The sequence below is a fragment of the Aythya ferina genome, assembly GCF_964211825.1.
Source record: "Aythya ferina genome assembly, chromosome: 1".
Lineage (NCBI taxonomy): Eukaryota > Metazoa > Chordata > Aves > Anseriformes > Anatidae > Aythya > Aythya ferina.
In genome coordinates, this window is record NC_140296.1 from 122,619,302 (window position 1) to 122,634,028 (window position 14,727).

At 48.3% G+C, this 14,727-nt stretch overlaps 1 protein-coding gene across 1 annotated transcript; it reads right to left on the reverse strand.

Annotated features, from left to right (window-relative positions):
- Window positions 1-1,265: 1,265 nt before the first annotated feature.
- LRRC58 (leucine rich repeat containing 58) lies at window positions 1,266-13,941 on the reverse strand. Its single transcript, XM_084532366.1, has 4 exons — window positions 13,436-13,941; window positions 8,125-8,253; window positions 6,688-6,965; window positions 1,266-5,577 (listed from the first exon to the last, which is right to left on the reverse strand). The coding sequence occupies exons 1-4, from the start codon at window positions 13,912-13,914 to the stop codon at window positions 5,369-5,371; spliced, it is 1,095 nt and encodes a 364-aa protein (XP_084388492.1). The 5' UTR covers window positions 13,915-13,941; the 3' UTR covers window positions 1,266-5,368.
- Window positions 13,942-14,727: the final 786 nt, after the last annotated feature.

Sequence of the window (14,727 nt, forward strand, 5' to 3'; positions counted from 1 at the left end):
AGGTGACCACCAGGAAATGTAGAGCTCTGCTTCTTCAAGTGCATGTCCACAGCATCAACACAACATTCCCCTTTAGATCGATGTGATCCTGAAATACCAATCCGACCTTCTGAGCACCTGCTTCAGGCATCTACTTACCTCATCTCTTACTTCTCATTGCATTTCTGCTAAAAGCAAATGAAGTTTGAGAGCCATGATTCACTACTTCTTGAGATTAGAAGAGGGGCAACCAATCTCGAGAAGATGCTGGACATTTGGAGAAACTCCTGCTCTAGGAGATAACAGCATCAAAACCCAGAGATTATAGGCCTCATCACTGGAGGTTTCTAATACATCTATAGACAAACCCACCATGACCTGAGCTAGTACTGGCAACAGGGACCACCAGAGGCTCATCTGAAGCAGTATTTCTGTGACTCTGCTATTACAGAAAAAGTATTAAGGTACCGAGAAGGGTATCTTCATATTAGTTACAAAAAGATGCAAAAATATTCCCATCTTGGTTGTGACAGGCAAGATCACTGGATTCCCCAAGGGTTTAAGCTATTTTATATGGAGCTGCTGCACCATTTGAGAGGTCTTATTAAATATGAAGTTGACCCACATCTGAGGTAGTCTCTGATGAAGTTACTATTAAATTACTCTTGTTTTTACGGTCTGATTTTCCAATACGCCATGTTTCTGCACTGACCTCTGGTAACTGCACTGCAGGATCTGAGACTTTTTGGCAATAGATCACAAAAAAAAATAAAAATCTATTAAGGATGTAGAGGGAAACACGGGATTACACAAGAAATGGGAAGACAGTTAACACAATCAGAAAATTAACGTTCAAAAAAATAATTTTCAGGTTTCTGAGTTTGCATATTAAGAAGAGTGAAATGGTTCGGGAACTTCAGAACTGATGGTTCAAATTGTTGGACAACTCTACCACGCACTGCCTTCTCTTGTTCTTACAGTTATCTTGCCCATGAATTACTGCTACCTTTAAGCTCTGGAGCAAGCTTTGGTAATGCTATACCAGAAGTAAAACAGGGTCTTGCCCATAATGTTCCCTGTTCTGTAAAAAACAGGCCCCAAAAGCCAAGAGTTTTGGCAGTGCCTCTGGAAGTCTCACCAACTCTTGGTTTTACACAGCAGGGGACAAATCTAACCTGTTCTCAGACCGTGTTATAGCCCCATTTTTAATGTTTATGATTCTGGAAGTGTTCTGCTCGCAGCAATACCAGGCATCGAGATGTCGGCAAATAAAGGACACACACAACTGTAGAAATAACATTTTTGGTTTAGTGTTTACAGTTTGTTTTACAGCTCATAATGAAACACTGTTAGAGATATTCTACATTCAGACATTCCTAGCAAAGTACACTTCTAAAAACATAAGGCACTTTAAGACTTCCTAAAACAACTGCTCGTGATAAAAATTCAATGAGAGGGCTAGATGAGAACCTTTCTAGCCTTAATATTCAGGTCAGTAAAAGATCAATCCTCTAGTAAGGCAGGCAAATGAAATAATCAATAGAGAGGCTTCCAAGATAGAGTTACTGCTGTATTAGTGTGCATTCTGAAGTAGTCTATTTGGAGTATCTTCAGCTGGGGGTGGTGGTGGCGGCAGAAATTCATCTGCCTGGTGTGAATAAGATGCATTAAAAATAGTTCTTTGAACTGGTTAACAAAGACACAGCGCAGGGATTAAGTTTCATTACTTTCATTGGATTAAATTCCTTCCATTCATTATCGCCAACAAGAGTAAGGAACAAAAAGGAGCTGGTTCTCCCCTCCCTCCCCCCTACTCCCATTATAATTCAACACAAGATTTCAAAGACTCAAAATGACCAGGACAGCAGCCCATGAAAAACTGCATCTGGCCACTTCAGAGTCTGTTTAAATATTCATTACTGACTTCCTCAAGTCTCACCTCTTATTAAAGAATAACAAACATAAAAGAATTGGCAACTGTATAAACTGCTCCCAGTCAAATTGATATTTTGCTTCTTTTTTAGCCTGATCCCACTGTTCGCGTGAAGGACCTGCATTCAGCCACACACCACCAGCTCCTCTTGGCAAGGAGACGGCGGGACAGGGGCACAATGCCAGCAGGGCCCAGGACCCTGCGGGGAAGAGGGAATGAGCAACTTCGCTTCACACACTCGTGTCTCAGTTTAAGGACGTTTTCAAAAGCCAGACATGCTGGGCTGCTGTAGCAACACGGGGAGCGATACCAAAACACCGACCGAAGATTTCAGCTGGAGGCGCATCTGAAGGAGGTGAAGTTTAAAACTGACAAAAGGAGCTACGAGCCAGGCTGCTGGCAAAACCACTGCCTAACTTCTCGGGGTGTCCAAGAAGGGGACGATAGGAACCTACCACCCATCAGCATGTTTTCAAGTTTTCTCTTGTCCAGTACATCTTCCAGGCCTTGGGGGCTAAAATTGCTGAAAATCTTGACTCCTGGGGGAAGCTTGGTTTGTTAGCCACCCCAGTACCAACCTGTACCTCTAGTCCTCTCATACCCACTTCTACGGGGAAAAGAAACCAACCAACCATTTGTATTTCTTACGGGTCCCTGATTGTTGTGAATTCTGACTTACTTGAATTGCACTTTAAAGCCCAGCAGCACGAAGAAAAATCATTAGCTATATTTACGAATATATATAAATTTTTAAGAGACATCTTATATCAAGTCCAGATTGCATAGATATCCACTGCATCAGCTGTCAAGTTTCGACCTGGCTACAGTAAAGCAGCTACAAAAAAAGATTAGCCTATTAGTGTTGTTAGAACTGGGGCAGAGATGAGTATTTTTTTTTTTTTAGGCAAGAAAATGCAGCTAAGGAAGGAGCTGAATCAGAGCCACACACACAGGTATTACTGCATGAACAGGAGCTGTGGCAGCAAAGCGGTTGTGAAATCTGTCTTTGTGAAATGAAAAATACATCACTTCGAGACAGCTCCTGCTCAAGAGAGGCAGGCAGCACGGCATGGCCCTGAGCTCAAGAGATCTTGAGATCTCAACCGGTGTGGTTCACTTTCACTGGCAAGGGACAAGCTCCAGATCACACAGTAGTTGCTCACTACTGTTACACGAGCAGTAAATGTGAAGTTGTGGCTCTGCAATCAGTTTCCTGTCCTTTAGTATTTATACGACAAGATTCATTCGGGACAGGGAGAAGCATCTGAAAGAAGAGATGAAGAAAAAAGCATAGGCCACTCGCTCACCGATCCCAATTTAGCTAACAGCACACAGTCAGTTTCTCTCAAAAACTGTAGGTTCTTCTTTCCAAGCGAACCTCACAGAATTTGCTAAAGTGATATCCAGTTGCTTTGTACTGACACCTTTTTAGGTCTTAAAATATGCTTTAAAAAGTGATTTGGAAAGGCACCGAGCATGCGTCATTTAATTTCTTCTGCATTTGTGTGTTGCGGGAATCATTAGAGTAAGTTGCAGTAATTAATAACTGAAGAGGTGCCATTTTACAACCAGATAATTTCCTTCAAATTCTAGTTCTCTGCAAAGGAAACCCAGGAAATGAACAGTACTGCTAAGGAAATGCAGGGCAAGAAGTTAAACCTGCACACCGAGTCAGACTGGAAAGTACAGAGTTTCACAGACCTTGTTCTTCAGGTCACACTAAAAGAAAAATTCTGGCTTAATAATAATTAATTAAAAAAAAAAATCACTAAAGCTAGTTATGAGGATTAGAATTATCAAAGTGCTTTAATAAAGTGTCAAGCATAATTAAACAGGGCCATTAACACAGAGCTGCCATAAGATATCCAAACAGGCACGTGTTTTCCAAATGCAAGAGAGAAGCACAAGTTTTTCAGTTTCCCCCTTGGGACCAAAGTGGGCTAAGTAAAGTTGTGCTTGTTCATGTAGTTTCTTAACACAAAGTATTTGCTCTGCTCAAAGGCATAGTTGGATTTGCTGTACTGAAACTGCAACAAAAGGACCGTCTGCTGTAAAATGTTAATAAAAGGGGCAGCTCTCAGTGAGAAAAAACCACAACAGCCCCGTAAGTAGATCTATAAATACCTGTCGATTTCATAGTTACATTTTTAACAGGTATTTCTTTGTACTTAAGATTTCTGAACAATTTTCTGCAGCTCTCCTATAAACATAGTATAAGACAACTGAATGTGCTACTTGAACAATCCAACAGACTGCCAGATCTATTACAACAAGAGCAAATGCAAACAAATAAATAAGGAAGAGGCTTCAAAGCCACCTCCAGCAAGATGCTCAGACAACGTGCCTTATATCCTTCCTACTGGCTTTTCCTCTCATGTTTTAAGAAAGAAAAAAAAAACAAAAAACAAAAAGCATTCTCCACAGCACATCTGTTGGTACTTCCAGTTAGTAAACTTCTGTCTGCTTTAAACAGCTGAATTTAAGGACAGAAAGTAGCCCAGTACCAAGCAGAGCTACCTTCAGCAGGGGGAATGTAGCTCTTTAGGCACAGGAAACACCAATCAAGACCTTTCCTGCAATTCAGATATAAAAGCAGACTTGCTCCAGTAAGCTGAGACTCAAGAACACGCTGCAGAGCATCACACGTGGTCCCACGCACAGGCACATAGGGCCTCAGGTCCAAACTAATGCCAGGTCTCACTAGAAGAACTCATCTGTCTTCTGAAGGCACCAAAAAGACAGCAACGCTCCAGGTGTAATGGGAAGAGGCAGAGGGAGGGGAACGAGGAATGCAGTGAGAAGGAAACACTACGGGCAGCTTGGTGTAACAAGGGAGAAAAAAGGGTGGCTCAGTTCTATGTCTGTAACGTCTACAAAAGCACAGAGGCCCTATGCCTCTAGGCAAAGGAACAGTGACCAGAGCTGAGGAAATCTTCTCCTCAACAACAACAGAAAAGCAAGTCCCGTTTTCGGTGGATGGGCGCAAAGACCTGTAACTGAAATTGGAGGAGACAATGAAGAATCAAAGAGTTAGACAAAACATTGGGGTCCGCGCACACTCACGCGGCGTGATTCGCCTGCTTCTGATTTACCACAGTGTCAAGAGATCTGGACAGCCTCCTCTGCCCTGCAGGATGACTGAAGCCCAGCGAAGTGTCGGGTACCGAGCGCTTCTCGACCTGCCAGTCGGAACAAATCCCCCTCCCCAGCCTGCGCGAGGGGGGCTCCCCCTCAAACAGCAGACGTTTCTCACAACCCCAGGCACCCCACAGGCAGCACGCCACCCGGTTAGTTCTAAGTAGCACTGCACCCAGCAAGCAGAGGCTTGCTAAGGTGCTCTGTCCCCTACGAGGACTCGAGGGCAGTTCCTCGCGAGCCCCTTGAGGCCAGGGGCTCACGCTTCGCCATCCCATTATTGCTTTTCAAAGCCGTTTTCCTTCCAGGCTTCCCGTTCCGCTATCCCAGGAGGACTTTCTGCATCCTGCGCGCCGCCACGCTGGCTTCGTCCTCAGAGTCAGACTCACTCTGGGAAGTGGAGCTCTGGGAGGCCGAGCTGCAGGGCGAGGAGCACTCCGGGGAGCACAGGTAGTGCATCAGCGGGATGCGGTACTTGCCACAGAAGTCAACAAACTTGATCTGCCTGACGCAGCTGTCAAAGTAGACACCTGGAAGGGCAGAGGGCACAGCAACGACACATCAGAAGGCGGGAGGAGAAATGTCGAAGCTCTGCGAGGCGGCTGTGTCTGCTGCAAACGCCTCCAGTGAGGATTTGGCACAGCACCGGATGGGGAAGCAGAAAGGATACGGGAGAAAGAAGGGAACAGAGCACCTATGGAAATGCAAAACGTGAAATTTCTTTTCTTGGTAAAATAAATAACAGCAATCCTGTAAAAATGCATTTACTAGGTGCTTAAGAAAGGCAAATTCTATGTGAAAAGACGCAGGGCATCTGCTTTCAAAGAATGAGCCAGTTCCTTCTAACCATTAAGGAGCAATCCCAGGCTGGGAATTCGCAAGCTTCTCCTCAAATGTTGGTTTAATTCGCTCGCCCTGTTTTCAAAATTTGTAAAGCCTCCTCTACCAGCTAGCAACGTCGTGCCCACAAATAGCCCCTCTCCCTTTCATGGCTCCACTTCTCTTCTGCTTGAGTGAAGTCACCATGCTGAGTTTGGATGCGGTTTTCCATGGCAACGGTGTTGCTGTAACGCACAATTACCTTCTCCTCCTGTCACAGGGAGTGATTTTAGACACTGACATTTTCAGAAGTTCCCAGCAGTGTTTTAAGTCCTGGCTGCTTTGGAGCAATCTTTTCTCCTGCAGTGCCAGAGCAACGCTGCAGTACTGCGCTGGTTTATAAGGATGAGTGAGAAAAGAGCAAAAATAAAAAAACAATCCACTATTATTCCAAGCTGTGCAAAGCTCTAAAAAAAAGGGAGCCTTTATTGCTTTTCCAACACAAGTTCCAGCCCTTCCACCTTTGCTTACGAAGCTGGCTTTGATACTGTCCTATAAGGAGATAAGATAACGGACTGCTTTATGGCTGCAAGGTGGATATTAATTAATGATTTTCCTTAATCTCCTCAAGGCCAAATGCACAGATCATTTACTCTGGATAAAGATTAAGCATTAAGCCAAATTAAGCTGGAGGATTCCAGGCTTATCTACAAAGTCCTCTCCACACAGGTACTACACATGCTAAAAAACACAGCAAGCCAGAGGGAAAAGCAGACCCACCAGGCAGAAAGCAGGCAGCAGAGCAGTGAAGGCGAACTTACCGCCACATTTCGGGTTCGGACAGTTGCTGGCCAAGCTCAGATAGCGGACGAGATTCTCCGGGAGATCACTGGGAGCGTAGGGCACGTTGCGGGTTTTAATCGTGCGCCCGGCCAGCTCCTGAAGGCTCGGGGGATTGTAGGTCAGGTCACGCACGAAGCGAACCACCAGCGGGTTGCCACGCAAGCTCAGCTCTTCCAGGTGGACCAGGTTAAGGATCTCTCGAGGGAGGTAAGTCAGGAGGTTGTTGTGCAGGCTAAGGGAACGCAGGGAATGCAGCCTGAGGATGGAGATGGAAACCCCGTCAGGATGTGCAAGCAAAATCATTCCGCAGTTGCATCACACACAGACCTGAAAACTCTCCCCGCTCCTGCCAAACTCTATCCTTTGTTTTTTCTTCTTTCTAAAGCATAAATCCACACTAAAAGAGGCTCTGTTGCTCCAGCACACACAATGCCATACAAAACTTGGCTTGGCTCTTGTATGCCTGTTAAAAAAACAGCCCTAAACGTGCTGCTGTGCCTCTCGGTACACACCCCACAGTCCCCACACACACCCTCAAAACAGTAGAACAGAACAAAAAGCGTACAAACTGAGCGCTTTCAGTGGCAGATAATGCTTCCTTCTACCCCGTGTGAGCATCAAAAATGGTTTAAAGCAACGCTTTGAATAAGTCACCTGCTCTCACTCATGCATTAAAGACAAATGCTGGTAGGCAGCCAGCTCTGCAAAGCCCCGTGCTTTCATCGCTCGCGGCTGCATCCCCTGTGCAGTGATACTACCAGATCCCAAAAGCTTAGCAAGGTCAGGCCAGGCTAGCATCTGCATGGGTGACACGCAGTAACTTGGCTCTCGGAGGCGGTGTTCTCTCTGAGAGCACGCAGCAATGTGCCAGCACAGTGCCCAAGGATGCTCTGAAGCCAGTACGAGACACCTGGAGTCATTAAACACTGCACCTCAAGAATAAAGCAGTGAAGAGAGAAAGCAGTAGCTCATCCTCTAGAGCTGTGCCACAGGACTCAGGGAATGCTAAAACTTTCTGAGATCCTAGAATAAGAAATGCCAAGGGAATACAGATTATGGCACAGCATAAAAGCACAAACACACACACACAAGAAGGCTTTGGGTAAAATGAAACAAACCAAGCGTTCATCACTGAGAACACAGCAGCTATTTTTTCCTGAGTTGCCCAGGTGCTTTTCAGGTCTCCCTGTACAAATCTAAGGATTCACTTCACAGCGTGCGCTTGGTGACGTTTTTTTCCATAATACTTTGAGATCTCCATATGGCACATTCGTGGCCACGCAAGGGTGGTGTTGAGGATCTAAGGGTCTTCCTGTTGAATCCCAGGTCCTCCCACTTGCTTTTATCCACACAAAGCAGAAGGAGGAGCTCAAAGAGTTAATTACAGCTGGTGGCTGATGGCAGTAGATACTCACTGTGCCAGCTGAGGTGGAATGCTCTGGATCTTGTTGTCACACAGGACGAGATAGCTTAGGGAAGGCAGGTTTGCTAATTCAGGTGGAATTGAAGTAATGAAATTCCCTCCAAGGTACAGAAATTCCAAACTGAAAAAGAGAAGAGAAGACACTGCGTCACCTCATTAAGGTCACTGCCTTAGTTTCATTTAATGGTAGATCTCCTCGTCTCCTGCGTTTCTTAAAGCGAACTCACGGCTGACTATGGATGAGATAATTTGCTGTGGGAAAAGAAAAAGCTGTTACATGTTGTAAATACAGTAAAGCTGCTGTTTTGTAACACATAAAGTTGAGATTTACCTCCGGTCTCCTGCAGGCACCGTTACATCTGTAGAAAGGCACTGGACACCTGAGTATTATGACTCAAATCTTTAATCAGCTCAGGCTGCCTCTAGCTCTCTTGTACGTACTTGGATATGACAAAGTGGGTACAAAATTAAGTTTGAAACCTAAGGCTCTGAAATGGCTTAATTTGACCCTAAGAAGCTTGCTTCGACTGATATGGGACAGCACATTTGGAGGTTATTCTAACCATGCAAGAAAGTACAAGGGGAAAAAATAAATAAAATAATAAAACCACCACGCAAAAGTAGCCTTTTTTTCTACATAAAAAACCCGTAGGTGAGGAGTGGGGGTTGGTGTAAGGCTGCTGTGCTGGGAGCACGTCAAGAGGAGATTATTTTTTAATTAAATTTTGATCCCAGAACAAAGCCCAGAATTTTAACCAAAATTCCTCCTTCGACCTCCATTGTTTCCCAAAGTTGGATTTCGGCTGCTTGGCTCCCATCAGGAATTTACTGCTGACAATACAATTCCTTTGCATATTTTAACTCCGTGCCACTGCTGGCGCTCGCGCTGAAAAGTGTTGGGCAAGGGAATTTCAGTAATGTGGATTTCAATGTTTAAATAAGCTTTAGATGTGTACAAGTCTCCATTTCCTGGGAAAAGTGAATAATTAACTCCTTGTCCTCTGCGTTTGAAGACAAGACATCTAAAAACACACGTTAGCAGGGAAGGGAACAAGGGCAGCAAAATATGCGTCGAATGTTTTCAAAATCCCCTTCAAGCCACAAAATACATAACTTTCCAGATCAGCTTACAGCACAAACTCAGCGTGCAAAACCGCTGCCAACTGCTCACAGCTTTCAAATCCACTCTTTTTAGTCTGTGTAATGAGAGCACTCATTACTAGCTGAGATGTAAAGCCCCAGCATCAGGCTACAAACTGTCCCGAACTGCAAATCCACTAAATAATGTAATTCCTTTATTAAGGGTTCCTAAAACTTGTTTTCTTTTTACCTGCCTTCTGTATCACTGCTCAGAGGTCTGCAGATCAGTAACTCCCTGGGCCCAGCCTGCCATGTAGGACTTAGAATTTCCAACATCAATTTAAGAGATGAATTAGGTGGTTGATGTATAAAAATAAGTAAATAAAAGGCACAGGGAGGGAATTTTGAGACAATAAACTCATTTTAAATGCAGTAAAGATATCCTCACAGCTTCCACTGAAACACAGCTGAGTAGGAAGAAGAAACCTGTGACCCCTCTGTCCCCGTGCCCTGAAATATAATTTGCTAGGAAGAAGGACCCAGCCTCGCCTGGGCTGAGCAAAGCAGAGGAATTCCTAGCAGCCATTTCTCAACCAAACTGAAGCACCAAGACTTGTTTGAGCACAGCTAATCGGGACAAGGACTCCAAGGAGACACAGCCACGTTGTAATCGGCGCTGACCGCACGGTGAGGGTCACAGGACGGGAGCCGTCCCCTTCTGAACGAGAGCAGGTCGGGGAGCAGCAGGGAGAGAGCACCGAGCTCAGTGGCTGCTTTAAGTAACCCTTCACGTCCAGCTCGGGCCCCGTTTTCCTGACAATCATTAATCCGCGTGGTCACTGAACCAGCCGGCTAAGGTCTCGTGCAGCGCTGTGTACACAGAGGGAGGAGAGCTGGAATTTTTCTGTACTTCCAGAAGCCAGGCTTGTCCCACCGCCGTTCCTGCCTCCTCTCAGTACAAGGACCGCAGACTCTTCCCTCAGGGAAATGCTCCCACAGCTAGGAAACGATGCAGGTGGTGGCAGCAAGGCGTACTTATGACACGCCAAGAGACCGTATGTTCTTGCTGGAATATATCCATGCTGTTTCCAGGTCATCCTGTACCATAAAGAAAGCAAAAAGCCCCCAAACACTCAGTAAATAAGCACAGGAGCTATTTTTAACGCCTACCAATTACCATAACTCTTCCATAGTCATGCTCCAGGAGGAGAATATCTTCTGGCGTAGAAGATACTCAAAATCTCAACCCATCCGGTTTCCCGACAGATGCTCCCTCGGATAAAATTTAACAGCTGGCATCAAACAGATGCATCTTAATAGGTAATCTTAAAAAAAAAAAAAAAAAGAAGAAGAAACAATGACCCTGAAATAGCTCCGGGTCTTTTTAGGGTAAACTTTTTTCAGCGAGAAGTTTCCACGGCTCATGCAAGGGAGGACTTTAAAAGCAGCCCACGCTGCGCTCCTGCCAGCCCTGTTCCACGATTTGCTAATTCCTGAGAGCACGGCGCAGCCTTTGCTGACATGCAAATTTCAGATCAAACAGCTGTCTGAAAACTATTTGCAAAACGTTTGAAGAGGGGAAGAAAAAGGGAGGCAGCGAGCAGATTTCCTAATGCTGCGCCTTTATCAAAGCCCCGTTTGCTGTTTTTCCCACACTGTAACAGCCACCCTGAAGTGCGTGCTTGTCTAACACGCCGAATAAAAGCAAATATTCTGGTTTTCATTGCACCTAAGCCTTCACACAAAACTTGGATGAATCCAGTTATGAGCCTGAGGCCTTTGATCCCAGCCCTTGAATAACAGGGCCTTACTGGAGGCATCCAAGCAAGAAGGAAAGGAACACGTGGCAGATGCCTGGAAGGAGCCTGCTCCTTTTCTTTGCTCTTTCTGCTTGCTTCTGGTGCTCTGCTGTACGTGAGTGGTAACTGGAAGAGGAAGACTGAACTCCAAATTCACACCAGAGGGTTCAAGGTATTCGAGATCTGAGGCATTTCACTGAGCTGTGAAGGTTTCTTCCCTTTACGTGGCAAGATGTCTTCCAAAGCACGCAGTGATGAGGGCGATCCGTGCACCCATAAACCCAAAGCCACATTGTCCAAGAAGCAGCTGACTGCACTTCTGGCCCTGTACTACACGAGGCTCCTTCACACATCCCCAGCTGGGCCAGCAGAGGAAGGCGACACAAGCCCAGAGCAGCGGCACAACACCTCACCTTGCTGAAAACACAGCAAGGTCTGCGCTGGAGGGAGAAGTGCAGAAGAGATGACACTCATGACCACCCACAGTAAACTCACCTTTTATTTGGCAACAGACGCAATTTAAGGGAGCTGCTCTCACCCACCCGGTGCATTTTCTACCCTAAATTCACAGCAACAGCCAATGCTGCAACCCAGGCCTCGCACTGCAGTGACACTGCTCGCTGACAGCAACTGCGGTGGGTGGCAGGCACACGGGAGCTGGCACAGCCATAAGACAAATAAAAAAGCCCTCAGCAGAGCCCACATTTACCTTACTTCTCAGAAACTTAAGAGGCTGTTCCAAATCACCATGAACTAGTTTATGGTGGAACTGGGAGGAAAGAGCAGCGTTATCCTTTCAAAAACTACAACAGAAAAGCTGTACGGGGAGCAGAGGAAAGACGTGAGGTTTAGCTATTAAGAACTTTTAACAAAATCCTCATCAGAGCTCAGGCGTTCTCTTGAAACAGGAAATGTTTCTAGATCTCTGCAACTCTGCTCAGCTCCACAGCCAGCAGCTGGAGCAAACACAAAGCTGCCAGGGTCACAAGAAGAGAACTGTTAGCCTCAGGAACTGCAGCACCAAGCAGGAGGAACATGCCCGGTCAAAGTGCTGCCTGCATTCCTCTGTGGTCTTGGAGACCAGGACAAATGAGAAAAATGTCTTTTATGGGAAGTGGTATATGGAAAAAAGCTCAAAGTCTTGGCTTGCGAGATGGACACCTTGCAGCTCGAGCTGTGAGGCTAACAAAAGACAACAACTGCACCAGGTCCCAGCTCGCTCCTGCTTGAGCTCAGAGTCCAACAGAAGCCTCTGTGCTGCCCTGCCACAGCAGCTGGCCCTGCTCTGCTCCTGCTCAGGCTCATTTTACCCACTTCAACACTAGGCACGCTCACTGTGCCGACACCTCTCTCGTTGGCAGGTGGGAATGCGGTCTGGCAGCAGCTCCCCTCCACATTTCTCTCTCTATTTCCTAACCTTTTGGCAAGGGTGTGAGGTTGCTGGCTATCTGGCTCCAATGAGCAGATTCCAGATTTCCTGTGGAAGAATATTAAATTATGAAGTGCTGCTTTCTCCCAGCTCTGGCAACACAGCGTGCTCCTCCCCTTTGCTATTTAAGCAGGCCCTGACACAGAAGGGTCACTGATGGCACGGTGGTGAACAAACTGACAATCCTGGTGGAGCGTGAATCCACTATCTTGAGCTAAAGTTCAATTTTATCGTGGTGACACGCTAGCAGAAGTTCACTGAGTTAGCGGTGATTACACAGGAGGCAGACACAAGCCGGGTCTGGTTTAGTTTTTCTACCTGACGCATCATTTTGCAGCGATAAACCCAAAGTTCGATCGCTTTGCCTGCAGCTGCCCTCTCAAAATCATCCTGGGGCTCAAGCATGAGCAGTCCAAAGAAAGCCACAGACAGGATCTGTGCTTCAGAGCAGAGTAACCACAGGCTGGTAGCTTGACAGCGGTGTGGCACGGAGCACCGAGCCCAGCCCGTTGGGGCACCGCATGCCAACTGGCACAGCCTGGTGCCTCCCTGGGGTCAGCAGTGTGAAAAGACTGGGCTTGGGGCTTGTTTTCTTGGAAGAAAAGTAAAGTTAGAAGGGAAAAAGAGAGGCTGAGAGAACTCAAACCAGCAGCAGCAGGGATCCTCTGCCTACGAGGTAGCGGCAACAACGGGATCCCGAATATGATTTGGGCAGCTACCACGGGTGCTGTGGAGGCAACAGGGCTCATCTCCCGTGCACAACAGACACTGTCCTCCTCTCTTATGAAGCTGGTGCCTCGTTTTCCTTGTTGTCCTCGAAACGACTCCTCCTGAAGAGAGAAAAAGCCGAGACTCCCCCTTTATGCGGCAGCCCTGCCGTGAGGGGACGGCACCGCCAGACCCCTGCCCGAGCGCCGGGACCCCCGTAACCACCTCAGGGACCCCGTAACCACCTCGGGGACCCCGTAACCACCTCAGGGCCCCCCTAATCTCACCTGCGGAGCTCCTGGATGTCGGGCGGGATGCCGTGCAGGCGGTTGCCGCCCAGGCTGAGGCTCTGCAGCCCCCTCAGCCCCAGCAGGGCGGGGGGCAGCTCGGCGAAGCGGTTGCCGCTGAGGTTGAGGACGCGGAGGGAGCGCCCCAGCGGCGCCTGCCCCAGCCCCTTGGGCAGCGAGCCGGGCCCCCCCAGCCGGTTGTTTTTGGCCAGCAGCGTGTGGAGGCGAGGCAGGGCCAGCAGCCCCCCGCCCAGCTCCGCCAGCCCCGTGCCGCTCACATCCAGCAGCTCCAGCGCCGGGAACCACTGCGACAGCCCCGCGGGCAGCGGCCCCGACAGCCGCCGGGGGGACAGCACCAGCCGCCGAGCCTCGGCGCTGCGCCGAGAGCGGAGCTCAGCCGACAGCTCCAGCTCCGGCTCCGGGTCTGGCTCCGGATCCTCCTCGGGCACCGCCGGCTCCTCCGGCTCGGCCGCCGCCATCCCGCTCGGCCCCTCCGCTCCGCTCCGCCCCGGAACCCGCGGGGCTCCGCCGGCCCCCTCCGGCCATGGCCAGCCCCGGAGGGAGGCGAAATGCAGGGCGCGGGGTTCCTCGCAGCCGCCGCCGCGCAGGCTGCGCGGTCCCCGCCGCCCCGGAACGAGCATGGCGGGCTGGGGGAAGCGGGGCTGAGATGGCGGCCGGCGAGGGGTTTGGGGCTGGCGGGGGGTGGGGGTCGGTGCACGCCGCTAGCCCCTGTGTAGGCTCGTCCACCGCACTCGGTGGAGTGATGTGTAAAAATAAAATTGCTCCTAACCATAAAATGAAGTGTAACTTTCCACACTCAGTGCCACCACCGCAGCGCGGTGCTGGTCCCTGAGGCGCCACCAGGGAGCCCCCAGCTTCCCGCAGGAGCCCTTTGGCTGTGTGGAGCGGGTGTCGTTCCTCAAAAAAGTTCTCAAAAATAAAGGTTCAGAAGGATCTCGGTGTACATTGCATGGCCAAGGTTGGCAGGGACCTCTGGAGGCCACCCGGTCCAACCAGCAGCTCCAGCAGGGCCACCTAGAGCACCTCGCCTGGGCCATATGCATCCAGATGATACTTGAATATCACAGAATCACAGAATTTCTAGGTTGGAAGAGACCTCAAGATTGAGTCCAACCTCTGAGCTAACACTAACCAGTCCTCCACTAAACCACATCGCTAAATTCAACATCTAAACATCTTGTAAAGACCTCCAGGGATGGTGACTCCACCACTGCCCTGGGCAGCCCATCCCAATGCCTCACAACCCTCTCGGTAAAGAAGTTCTTCCTAAT